The sequence below is a fragment of the Asparagus officinalis genome, chromosome 4 (genome assembly GCF_001876935.1).
Source record: "Asparagus officinalis chromosome 4, Aspof.V1, whole genome shotgun sequence".
NCBI classification, from domain to species: domain Eukaryota; kingdom Viridiplantae; phylum Streptophyta; class Magnoliopsida; order Asparagales; family Asparagaceae; genus Asparagus; species Asparagus officinalis.
In genome coordinates, this window is record NC_033797.1 from 144613632 (window position 1) to 144627893 (window position 14262).

At 36.8% G+C, this 14262-nt stretch overlaps 1 protein-coding gene across 2 annotated transcripts in view; it reads left to right on the top strand.

Moving 5' to 3' along the window:
- Positions 1-13998, top strand: part of LOC109839642 (flavin-containing monooxygenase FMO GS-OX5-like) — a 32163-nt gene extending 18165 nt beyond the window's left edge. The window contains exons 2-8 of one of the 2 annotated variants that reach the window (XM_020408146.1): positions 1377-1447; positions 4107-4256; positions 10591-10673; positions 11436-11571; positions 13119-13292; positions 13479-13639; positions 13719-13998. In XM_020408146.1, the coding sequence (XP_020263735.1) occupies positions 1377-1447; positions 4107-4256; positions 10591-10673; positions 11436-11571; positions 13119-13292; positions 13479-13639; positions 13719-13737 (794 nt within the window). In that variant the 3' untranslated portion in view covers positions 13738-13998. Of the gene's footprint in view, positions 1-1367; positions 1448-4106; positions 4257-10590; positions 10674-11435; positions 11572-13118; positions 13293-13478; positions 13640-13718 lie in introns of both variants that reach the window. The other variant, XM_020408147.1, reaches the window with a different exon arrangement.

Consider the following 14262-nt stretch of genomic DNA (forward strand, 5'->3'; position numbering starts at 1 on the left):
TGGACCCCCTCCCCCCAGTGACGAGTGTAGCTCCACCCCTGGTCATATTTATTTAATTAATAAAAGTGTACCCTTAATTGAATTTTTTGTATGAGAAATAGAGGATATGACCTTGAACTATGCTTACTATAGTTTAACTAATATCAATATGTACGTGGCAACTTAAATAAACTAAACTATATGACGTGATACTTTAGTAAAGTAATTAATTGATTTTGGGTCGAAACGAACAAAATGTACAAAAGTTGTAGGTTAGATCTCATGAAATACGTGAATTTTGAAATATGATATTTAACTTCTACTAGATCGAAACCTATATTGCATGGACACTTATATCATGAACCATACTCATATGTGACACTTTCCGTACCCATACCTGACACTTCTTGGAGACTCCTTGAATATATGCATACATTTACTCAAACATATACCTAGTTATATAATATATGTTTTAATTTAAAGGGTTATTTTCACATATAACCCTTAAATCATGGTTATTTACAAAAATATCCTCCAAATCTTAGTATTTACAAAACTACCTCTCAAATTATCAATTTTGGAAAAAATACCCTCAAAACAATTAATCATCAACTTTGATAAACTAATTTGTAATTGCAATGTAAAAATTATCAACAAAATGGTCAAAATTTTAGCACCAAATTGATGATTTGTTGATTTTAGGGGTATTTTTTTTACAAAGTCGATGATTTGAGGGATAGTTTTGCAAATACTAAGATTTAGATGGTACTTTTGCAAATACCCATGATTTAAAGGGTATATTTGCAAATGACCCTAATTTAAAATAGTCATTTATATAATACATGATAAAAGAAACACAAAAATGATGTAGAAGTTTTGATTTTTTTAAACATATGAATGAAAAAAAAAAAGAAATTTTGATCTCATGTAAGTTACTAATTTTCAATGTATATATAGCCATGTCCCTGTAGTCTACTTGTGATACATTTGTCGTTCCCTGTACCATGCAACCGTACTCGTGTCTGTACCCGTACCCATGCAACATAGGTTTAAACGAACAAAAATGAAACAATCATGGGTTGTGCGCATGAAATCGCGAATATTGAAATACGCGTACTTAATTGCCATTGTATCAAAAGGAATGAAAATGGACAAAAGTCGTGGGTTATAGGCTACACTTTTACATAATTATCTATCTTGCAAAAATGTTCATTTCCAATTTTCTTCTTTATGTGTATATGGAGTTGGTTCCTTAAAATTTTGATTTATCCGTCTGATACCTTTTCTTGAAAATCTTGTATGTGGTGCCTTTTTTGTTATCTTGTCTTCTGGATTATTCTTTTCATGTTATCAACCAAAAAATGTTATATTAGTAATTCTTTAAAAAGTTTGTGCAGGCATTGAAAAGTGGCCTGGCAAACAAGTACATAGTTACAGCTATCGCATCCCAGAACCTTTTCAGGATCAGGTATTTTGTATAAACTTTCATTAAGGACCTGTTTGGAAACCATTTAAATTGGTTTATCGGAACAAAACCAGTTTTAACTTTTAAGTACGGAACTTGTTTGGCAAAGAACTGGACCAAGACTTAAAACCGATTTTGTTACCAGTTTTTGGCCTTAAATTGGTTTTGTGTTGCTCCAACCCCGGTCTAGAGCTAAACTGGTTTAGGTCAAAACAGGTTTGGGGAAAAGTTGCTAAACTGACCCTATGTACCCTATAATCTATTACTCTTAAGTTACAAATCTGAGAACATAAACTATAGGGAGACAGTTATATGTAGAATCCTTAAAAGGATTAAAAGGGTGATGGGTGATATTTATAACAAAATCAGGATAAGGTTGTACATGGTACAAAGTTGGCACATACAAACCTCCCATATGTCAAAAAATGTCTTAGCCTTTATAAGTATATGTTTGTGAAATGAATTGTGGTGTAAAGTCTGCATTTCTGCAAGTATTATGGATATAAGGCGTAGTAGTTGGCAACCTGTAGTCCATTAGGTTTGATCTTTTTTACTTGCATTCGTGTTAATAGTGAGACCACTGCAGTCTGCAGTGCACAATCTAAAGATGATACTGAACACTTTGTCATGGTAATGTGCAACTTTCTCCAGAAAGGTTTGTTTAAGAGAGGCACAATTCTGTAGCAAAACTCAAAGATAGAAGGCTCTCGTTGACAAGCTTATAGGAAGAATATCAAGTACCTAAATGATGGTGAGTTCACATAGGTTGTAAAGGCTCGTTAAACTGAAAGCATTGAGCAATAGTTCAGCCTGTTAACCTACAGGTAGAATGCCTGAACAAATTTTTCTAGAGACTCCCAAATTATCAAAAAATACGATGCTAATGAAAGTTGTCAAAATAATTATGGGGAAGAAGCAGTTTATCAAGCACAATATCTTGTTGACAGATTACTCAATATTGCAGCAAACATTTGGATCATTTGGTCTGGCAAACCATTCTCCTGCGCAGAGTTTGGAGCGTTGGTGGTCTTATTTACTCCTTGACTATTGAAGTGCTCTAAGTTACCATGTCAAAGAAGTTTTTTCTTCATAAAACTAGAGTCCACGGGATCCAAAAGCTAACGGGTAAATTTTAAACAAAGATGTAATGTATTTGATGAAACAGAAACAGTGACCTTTATAAATAATGAATAGACCTAGCATTAGAAAACAGACACATTAATGATCATCAAATTCAGGATGATGAATCTCGTTGTGCTAAAAATTCAAATGAATGACGTTTATATAGTTTTTAAACAGCACGATTATGGTGAATTGATGAGAAAGGACAATCCCTGTGAAGAAAGACAATTATTTCACTAAAAAAGAAAAGAAAAAGACAGAGCACCAGTCTAGTATGTTTGTTTAGACTAAATTGTGATTTTTGCATATAGTGAAAGTTCTACTTGCTACATCTACATGACATGGAGTATAAGGAAACAATAAGCTGACCTACAGTTTTTACAGATAAGATTCTGTGTGGAGTCATAGTAAGAAGACATTGAGAGCTAAGGTTCATTGGTTCATCATAATGCTATGTAGATAAAAAGTAAGAGAGATTCAATATTGAAAGTGCAAACCTTTTAAATTATTGTAATTTCAGTTATCCTCCAAATTGAGTCCTATTATGTATGTATCTCCTTTTTTGAGCGTAGCCCCATGGGATCATAGTTGTTTGTATGCCCTCATGCGGACACTTTCATATTTATTATTTTAATGAAAGTTCATGTTAAATTCAGGAAGGTAATGTCACGCCCCGGGCCCATGGACCCATTGGCGCGTACAAGACATGGGACCCACTGTGAGCAACTCGATGTTAGCTAAAATCTACTGTCAAAATGCTAGCACTAGTTGTTCTTGGGCCTTGGGCTTTTCTCTATTTAAACCACTAACATTTCTTCATATTAGTCTATGTGGGACTAAAGTGTGGGGTGCCACAATCACCCCACCTTACAAAGATGACGTCCTCGTTGCCACCACATGACAATTGACACATCTCAGTGTCACTGCCAGGTGATGTGGATTTTAGAGGTGGCTCCTACGTGTTCTAGAGATAGCTCCCACCGCATCCACGCGGTGTTGCACTTAGCTCCATATAGCACTTAGCTCCACACTTCCAGTTGGTAACGGCTCTGATACCATTGGTCACGCCCCTGGCCCACGGACCTATTGGCACGTGCAAGCCGTAGGACCCATCGAAAGCAACTCGATGTTGGCTAAAATCCACTGCCAAAATGTTAGCACTAGTTGTTCTTGGGCCTTGGGCTTTTCTCTATTTAAGCCATTTACATTTCTTTACATTAGTCCATGTGAGACTAAAGTGTGGGGGTGCCACAAGTAATGCATTAAAATGAATATCTACTCATTTGAAAGGTACAAGCAGATATTGGCATAGTGTTAAGGGAAGAATCGTGAGATAGGTTGAGGTCTCTGTTTTGTGCTTATTATGCAAGTGACCATGATCAAGAATTATTTAACAATTCTGATTTTGGAGGGCTTGGTACTCTAGCCATATTTATTGGAAAAAAAAATCTTGTTAATGTCATCTTTACCGGAATCTTCATGCTTTTTTCTTTTTCTATGTTATAAATCAAACTGATTACATTTATTTTTCATTTGACAGATACTGGTTATAATAGGTAAAGGAGCTAGTGCACATGACATCTCTAGAGAATTATCAAAGGTGGCCAAAGAAGTCCACTTAGCATCAAGATCTCCAGATTTCAAAGTTGGGAAGTTAGATGGCTATAATAATATTTGGCAGCACTTAATGGTATGTTATAACTTGCAATCAAATTTTATTTATTTGTTTTTCTGTTGAAATAAAATATAATGATGAGCCATTTATTATTTCATTTATGGTTATTTGCTTATATACTCTCCAAATCATCTATATATGCAAATTTACCCCTCAAATCTCCAATTGAATAAGAACGCCCCTCACTTAACACAGTAAGAGAATATACCTAATATATTCCTTTTCTTCTGTCAGGTTAATATAATGGCTAAAATAGCCTTCTATTTAGTTAGTTAACCTTATTTACCCACATTTATGTCCCTCGCACTTTTATCTAAATGCGTTTTCCCTTAATGCTAGCATTTTCAGTTTTTCTTTCACATTCCAACACAGCGCTGCTGCTTGTCGAAACATTCAAAGCAAATCCTATGCATGCTTAGTGCTTATATAAGCGTGTCAAAGAGATACATTGCCACAAACATGTGTTACATCAATAAATGGGTTACAAAACAGGATACCAACATAAACTGGTGTAAACAAAATCCCATCAATAGATCAATGGAAGTGCCTCCAACTCTAACGCAAAAAAAAAAGGAGATGAAGAAAGAAGAAAGAGAGAAAGAAGGAACAAAAAAAAAGGGGAAAAAAAAAACAATGGTTCAATCTAATCCCATCAATCCTCATCTTCTCAAACTCAATTCAATCCCATCAATCCAGATCGCTAAGAAGCAGAAAATGTTAAAATTTGGGCTTCCACCATCTCTTATGAATTCACCTGAAAGTAATTACGAGTGTGCCGAGGACGAAATTGGAGTTCCAAATTCGGCCTGCCGGCCTACTGTAATTGGCATGGACGATATAGGATCCAAGAGAGGCATCATAAGCCCGAGGTAGTTGAGGTGGTGGCAAAAGTATTTCCCTTTTCAGGCTTCCAACATTTCCATTTTATATAACACTAGAGGTAGGATGAAATAACCGGAATTGGAATGAGGTTCATTTGAGTGGAGGGCTAGATAATTAAATGTCTCCTTCCGCCATTAAGAATTTACGATATTAAGTAGGTGTACTTCTATTCGATACTGAAGATTTGCAGAGCAGATTTGTAAATATGGATGATTTGAGGGGTATACTTACAAATAACCCTTTTGTCATTAGTTTGTATGTATATACCCCTTAAATAAAACTGCTCCCTAAATCTCAATATTTGCAAAACTACCCCTAATATCATTATTTTTAGAAAAAGAGCATCTTCCAAATCCCCTAATATCATTAATTTTGGAAAATAATCAAATTTTTACTCACCAAGTCCAATAAAGTTGATGATTTGTTAACTTAGGGGTTGTTTTTTCTTCTCTAAAGTTGATGATTTGGGGGTATTTCTTAAAATATTGAGATTTAGGGGGTAGTTGGCAACTACACATGATTTAAGGAGTATATACACAAATAACCATTAATTATTTTGGAACATCATTGCCAGACTCACAATATCAAGAATGTTGTGCGTGACGGCCAAATGTAGGGGTGCCGAGAACAAACATAAATGCCGAGAGAGAAAGACACACACGACCAAAATAACAGTATGAACACAAACAAACGAACTTTACGTGGTTGGCCAAGTTGCTTACGTCCACGGGGCAAGAAAGGGATGAGTTTTCACTAATAGAGAAGAAGAGTACAAACTAAGATTACAAAATCACTCAAACTCACCAATTAAAATCTCACAAACAAAACTCTCAATTTTTCAAACAAAACCTTAACCAATAGCTCAGAAAAACTCTCTTTTCTATGCTCTAAATAACCCTTTGATTGCTCCTCAAAAACTCTAAAAATCGTGTTTGTATTTATACCAAACACAAATCCAAACAGAACAGGAAACCGCAATCAGGCCCAAACTCGACTGACGGTCAACCGTCGAAATCGTCGCGGTCGACCGACCAGAAAGACAGAAACCAAAAAAATACATTACAGAGTCCGTAGTCGATCGCACTTGACGTTGTGGTCGACCGACCAGAGCTCCAGAAAACCACCTTGTAACATGCACGTTTCTGGTCGACCGTCCCAAAGCTCGCGGTCGACCGGCAAGCACCCAAAGCTCTGCTTGCTCCAAAAATCATGTTCTTTTCCAATGTTTTCGTCGTTTCTACAATTCTTCACTTCGGCGAAGTTTTTTTCAAAACTGAGCCGACTCCAATATCAACCAAACGTCTCACTTATTACGTTTAGTACGAAGTGGAATCAATCCACGACAACGGACTTAATCCACAACAAGTCGATAACCCAAATGAGAATACAAACAAATTTTAAATATCGGTATCAACTCACCAAACTGGCTGTATCATCAAATGACTGCCTACGTATCTTCTTGCCCAAAGAATCAAGTATTCACGTAGTTCACCAAATGACCTTCAAAGACCCTCAATCAACGAGAAGAGTTTTCAACCCTTCTCCAACATCACCAACAAATCTGTAATTGATAACTCTCCAACTGACCTCAAAGTGAAACGAACCAAACACCTCCACCTGAGTTGAACCAACGGTCATAGCCAAATCCGAACTATGTCCATCAGCTACACTCGAATCAAAAAACTCATCATCTGTATCAACACACATTTTTCCCAATCTGTGTTACCTCAGTTGGAATCCCATACGATACAGAATGATCTAGAGTACGTGGAGTAATCTCCATCCAACATGGAGTAGCATCACTCTCCACCCGCTGTAATATCCTAATCATCTGTCCAACACTCTTCACCTGTTGAGAGTCAAAAGTAACATACATGCTCAGAACAATATTAGAGTCTAATACTTAATAACTAAACATGACTTTGAATCCCAAATGTGCACTCCGATGATAATATGCTCGACATTCAAATATCCGAAGCAACCCAAAATCTGAAGCAGCTCCACCAGATCTAAATACACAATCGTAACAGTCGACAACCTATGAATAAGACGACTCCAATATGTTGAAGCCTCAACACCAGAACTACTCTACAAACCAATGCTCAACATCAAACACCGATTCCCCTCCAGCAAGGAACGACTCATCAAATCTGTCACCTCCTCTCGTCGCCCTAATGTTTCCTCTCCAATGAAGTATCAAATTACCGTGAGCTCGACACAAATACAGAAAAGAACCCCTACCAAAATCAGAACGACGTATTACTTTTCTACCAATACACTTCTTCCACCTATTGTTGACTATTAGGACTTTACTCCAACGGGATTTGGTTGCAACCCACAAATGCCTAGAACAATCTCTAACATAGGAAATCAAATACCTATTACCTCCAATGATGCCTCTTTGGAAGGCCCCCAAATGCCTACGTGAACACCACATAGAAGATCATTCGCTCGATGAATAGAAGTGTCAAACTCCACCTCGGTCTTCTTGCTCACACTAACATGTTCACAGGACTTCAATCTGTAGGTCACGACACCTCTTACCAATCCATGCACAGTATCAACACTCGAATATCCCAGTCTCAAATGCCACAGTCTAGCCAAATTCAAAGAAGTCGTCAGCTCTTCACCTGTCACCGTGCTTTCAATCAAATAATACAAATTGTTCTTCCTGACACTCTTCATCACAATCATAAACCCCAATATGACCTTCAAAGATACATCCTCTAAGGTCACCCGATAGCCTGCTGTCTCCAAAACTCTAAGTGAAATAATATTCTTCAACTGCGGAACGAGTCTCATTTCCTTCAATTCCCGAATCACCCCGCACACATCCTAATCCGAATAATACTAATACCATCCTATGTAGCACGAACACGGGTCCGACACGGTCATCCGACACGCCGACATAAGACAAATCCTAAAAAATACATAGGATACGTGTGTTCAACATGTGTGTCCGACACGGACACGACACGACACGGATTCATGTTATGCGTGTCCGTGCTTTATAGATACCATTAATAGGACATTCATGATCATTACTCATGAGCACGACATCCACTCTTTTTAACTCCTCAAAGCTGGAGAACCAATCCTTTTTAGGGTAAATGTGGTATGAAGCACCCGAATTCAACATCCATTCCGTAGAGTCGGCAACACAAACTGACGGTAGTGTAGGGCACGAATAGCCTGAAGAATTCGAATCTGAATTGTCGCCACTAGTCTTGACAACATTCATCTTTGAAGTTTGTATAGTTTTCCTCTTATTCTTCTTAGCTCAATCTTTTAACTTTGGGCATTCAGACTTCCAATGTCTGTCTTTTTTACAAAAAACACATTGATTCCTACCAATTGAAGGATGTTCTCCTCTAGACTGCGACTTCCTACTTCGGTTTGGACTCTTTCCTCTTACGACCAATGTCCTCGCTACTGTATCAATCGAAGTCTCCTTATCCTTCCTCTGAATCTGATAATTCACAAGTGTAGCGGTGATCTCTCTATACGAAAGAGATGTTTTTCCATTAATAAGAGTAAGAACAAATATCTTATATTTCTCGTCAGGTAAGGAACTCAACAACAATAACGCATTGTCCTCATCTTTAATCATAACACCCACTCATAACACCCATATTCGTCAAATCCGCAAGAAGCTTCGTGTAGTGGTTCATGTGATCACCAATGGAGGTTCCCTTCTTTAATTGGAAGCGATAAAGTCTCATCTTCAAATGCAAGTGGTTTTCCACACTCTTTGTCAGATACTTACTCTAGGATCTCCTAAATCTTCTTTGCCGAAGTCTCATTGATCACATCATATTTCAAATCTTATGTTAGACAAGACCTAATCATACCACACGCCATTCAATTCATCTTATTCCAAACATTTTCCTCAATGTCGTCTAGCTTGCCGTCCAACTCTAACGTGTCTTTCAAATTTTACGCATTAAGCGCATTTAAGACTTCACATCTCCAAAGACTAAAATTGTTAGTGCCGTTAAATTTCTCCACGTCTATTTTTATAGATTGAATACTCAAACTTTGGACGGTCTTCACGCCAGAAGTACCCTCCACAACTCTTTCTTTCTCGGTCATCTTTCTCAAAGCATCAACAAACTAATACATAACAACTGAAGAATAGATCCAAACTGAAAAAAGAGATTTTTACCTCTAACTGAAACTCTAATAAGAGCCTCCGAAAGATCTCACCCCCACACGACGGAAGACAAGATCCACAATAGTAAAAATCCCACCTTTGTCATCAACTGAAACCCTAGACGAGCTTCCGAAGCAATATACTCTACCTAATCCTAAGCGTAGCCTGAAGCTCTGATACCACTTATTGGGCTCTGATACCACTTGTACGTGACGGCCAAACGTAAGGGTGCCGAGAACAAACACAAATGTCGAGAGAAAGACACACACGACCAAAATAACAACACAAACACAAACAAATAAATTTTATGTGGTTCGGCAAATTGCCTACGTTCACGGGGTAAGAAGGGGATGAGTTTTCACTAATAGAGAAGAATAGTACAAACTGAGATTACAAAATCACTCAAACTCACTAATTAATCTCACAAACAAAGCTCTCAATCTCTCAAACAAAACCCTCCTTTGTCATCAACTGAAACCCTAGACGAGCTTCCGAAGCAATATACTCTACCTAATCCTAAGCGTAGCCTGAAGCTCTGATACCACTTATTGGGCTCTGATACCACTTGTACGTGACGGCCAAACGTAAGGGTGCCGAGAACAAACACAAATGTCGAGAGAAAGACACACACGACCAAAATAACAACACAAACACAAACAAATAAATTTTATGTGGTTCGGCAAATTGCCTACGTTCACGGGGTAAGAAGGGGATGAGTTTTCACTAATAGAGAAGAATAGTACAAACTGAGATTACAAAATCACTCAAACTCACTAATTAATCTCACAAACAAAGCTCTCAATCTCTCAAACAAAACCCTAACCAATAGCTCAGAAAACTCTCTTTTCTGTGCTCCAAATTACCCTTTGATTGCCCCCCCAAAACCCTAAAAATCGTGTTTGTATTTATACCAAACACAAATCCCAAACAAAACAGAAAAATACAATCAGGCCCAAATCTGACTGGCGGTCGACCGTCGAAATCGTCGCGGTCGACCGACCTAAAAGACAGAAACCAAAAAAATGCATTACAGGGTCTGCGGTCGACCACACTTGATGCTGCGGTCGACCGACCAGAGCTGCAGAAAACCACCCTGTAGCATGCACGTTTTCGGTCGACCGCCCCAAAGCTCGCGGTCGACCGACAAAACACCCAAAGCTCTGTCTGCTCCAAAAATCATGTTCTTCTCTAATGTTTTCGCCGTTTCTACATAAAACTAGGTCCATGGTACTGTATGATTCTTTGACCTGCAATTTGTATGTAATCATGACATGTATAAGCCCAAAAGTAAACTGTTGTTTGCAATCCTTGCAGATAAAGAACGTTAACGAGGATGGTCTGGTTGTATTTGATGACGGCTCATCATTACATGCAGATACAATTCTCCATTGCACAGGGTTTGTTCATTTCTCTACTGATTACTTAATACCTTCGTTTTCTGGGCAAATACATCTGAACTCCGGGTGTCAAAGGAATTGGATTGAACCCAAAACCCACCTGACTCAACCTGAAAAGTACAGATTTTTTGGAATCTTTGAAAACTACCCAAAATGCAACAGTCTTTTTTATTGTTTTATTTTATTTTATTTGCAAAACCCTCCCAGACCCTAATCCGAAAAGCTAGAAATCATATCATAACTGAACCTGCCCAAAAGCTTCCAAATAAATACATATACATGCATTTTAATTTCTAATTTAACGAAATATTTGATTCTTTCGAAATTTAGAATTCTTGATCATCATGATACATACTAATTTACTTGTTGTGTTAACCGTGCATTATTGCTCATAGTGAAAAGTAATGCGGAAAGGCTTTTGAATTCAAAGTCAACTTTGCATGTGATGAAATAATTAGATTTCGGGTGAAATTATAAAAATTATATTTACAGATATGCTATTAATCAAGTAATGTTGAAGAATAATCTGTCCTATCCTTCACTTCATACAACACTGACACCTGACTTGAATCCTGTTATACAATCCAATATTTGAGGCTCACATACAAATGTGCTCAAATGTCCTGCCCATCCAACCTTAACTAGTTATGTTTTTTTTCCTGTCTTTTTTTTAAAACTCGATGTAACATTATATTCTTTTACTTACTACGCTGGATTTCTGTAATTTCAGTTTAATTCTTTTCTTAATGACTTCATTTACAGGTATAAATACCATTTTCCTTTTCTAGATACAAAAGAAACTGTAAGCGTTGACGACAACCGTGTTGGACCATTGTATAAGCATGTTTTCCCTCCACATTTAGCTCCATACCTTTCCTTTGTTGGATTACTCAGTAAGGTCAATTGTTAATTATTAACTCTATTTACTAGTTTTTTTATGAATGAAACATTAGTGGATGTACATAGTTTATATTTTTATGATAAGTAACTAAACAAGGGATTTTATCGGTTGCTTTATACTGGATATTGTTCAGCTTAATATGGTAGCATGGATATGATAATATTGGGAAATTATTTCCATTGATGTGGTTTCTTTGAAAGCCTTGATATTGGTCACAAGTCACAGCCTTGGTTTCTGTTTGCCTTGCTTGGAGTCAATATCAATAATTTCTGAGAGTTTGAATCTGAATTATCTTATTCTTGGTATTGATGACTTAAAAAAATAGAAAAAAATTCTGAACTAGAGAAACATCAATCACAATTTGTATTTTCTATTCATCTTTTCCAAATACACAACAATTTTATCAACTTCTGGTGCTTCAAATATTAATTTCCACTTAAACTAGGATTAGGATTTTGATTTAAGGTGTTATTCTTTTAGAAGTAGGATTTGAAGTACTAGTTCTGTTTGATTCTTCCCATCTTGGTTTTCTTCTTTCAGGGATAGATTAAAGTTAGGAGACATTCTAGTGATACTCTGCCTGAAAATATTGATATTTTAAATGGCAAGTTGAAAATTAACCAGGCAGCAAAGGAAGAAAGTTTTCCTCTTTCCTTTCTACTTCCTGAGAAAGAGCTGCCATTAGAAATTCAATTGATGCAATCTTTATTTAAGAAAGTACCAGGAAGATACGAAGAAATCATATTTCATAAAGTTTTGTAGTTGAATCCTCCTTAAAACTGCCTTATATGGATTGAATACACTACTGTTTCAAAAATATTAACAACCACCAAGGCTAATGGACAGAAAAAAAAATTGAATCCTACCTTTTTTTAGGTAATAAATTAAGTAGTTGTATTACACCAAAAAAAGAAACCACCTTAATGATCTCTCTTAATCCATGGCATCACAAAGAGGTGTAGCAGATCCGTACTTAATTTTAAATGTGACATACTTAATGTCTACTGTTGATCAAATTTTAAGAGAAGAGTCTATGATCCATGATTTTTGATCCTCAGTCTGATATGAGTGATTTTAATATTTGTTTTATGATATGATCTTGATTTTGATCATTCTTGATTTCAATTCTAATTTTCTCTCTGCAGTGTGAACATAAGTCACTAAGATTATCATTTTGAACGCTTAATGAAAGGAATGGCTATGGGTTTAACACTTTTCCTTTCTGGCCAGAAGTCATAACCCAATCTTGATGCCTGGGGTCTCTAAAGCAGATTTTTTGGAAAAAACATAAAATCCTGAATTTGTTAATTATCTTCCTGCTAAATGCAAATTGATGGTATGAATTTTTAATGAGCCAAAGCGTTTATACTTTCTCATCCTTAGGTATGATGTTTTTCTCAAGGCTCGATAGACAATTTGATTGGCTGATGATTTCTGTATTCCTTTTTTCTTTTTCCCCCTTTTTTGTGCCTCTTTCCTCCTGATATGACAAAGAATATGAAGTAGCTTCAAAATCCCTATAAGAAAATTCACTTTATTGTCAGGTTATCATCTTTATGTCAATAGATTTACAAGCCAAATGGGTAGCACGTGTACTATCCGGCAAGATTTCATTGCCACCAGAAGATGAAATGGTTGCGTCAATGGATGAGTATTACTTTCAAATGGAAGAGATCGGCAAGCCAAAACGCCACACACATGAACTTTATCCAGACGAGGTTCGGATCACAACTTGCTACTTATTTCTCAGCTGAAATGTTAGGAGTGTCTCATATCCATTCAGTTTTAGTCTGAGTATGGTTTAGCCAAGACATGAGATGAGATTTGGTCACACATTCAAATGACAATTAGATGATATATAGTTAAATATGCTTGGACTGATGACTCAAATGACTGGTTAACAGGTTGAGCACCTAAACTGGCTCACTGCTGAGGTTGGGTTGCCTCCATTGGAGGATTGGAGATTCCAAATCTATCGTACAGTTTTGCGGCGCATATCAGCCCACGATGATAATTATCGTGATAATTTAGACGTTGATTCTTTGATCCAACATTCACTTCCAAGGTTTCCACAATTTTTATGCTGATAATTTGCTCGTGTAATAATCCGAAAATCGATTGCTGATATGCTTTTTTTCTTGCAGGGTCCAGATCTTGCAATAAACATCCCTTGATGTTTGATGATATTCTGAAGGATTTTTATTTATTTATTAGGGGAGTTCATCAATGTTACAAAATTACTCGAGAAAGTTTTGACTTGTCCAAGGTGAATCTACACGTATCGTTTCCATTGAGCTCTATATTCATGCTTCTCAAGTCTTCTGCTTTGTTGCGTTTCTGAAATCTACGCATGCGATTCTTCGAATGTATTCACTACCTGAACTTTGACTTTTTAAGCTGTGAATAAATACTGGGGATTGTAAATGTGGGTCTTGGTTTCGCAAAGGTTCAAGAAAGAGGGATTAACGAGAAGGACTAAGGGATAATAATAATATGAATGACTAATAGATGACTATTTTTCCTACCAAGTAGATTTAACTAATACGCATGCATTCAAGGGTACATGAAGTGTTCTCTGAGAAGGATGAAACTGGCCGAGCTAACCCTGACTAATAGTTATGAGCACAAGATTACACTAAAATAATGCATCATCACGTATATATCTTTCTTCAGGCCGAGACACAATGC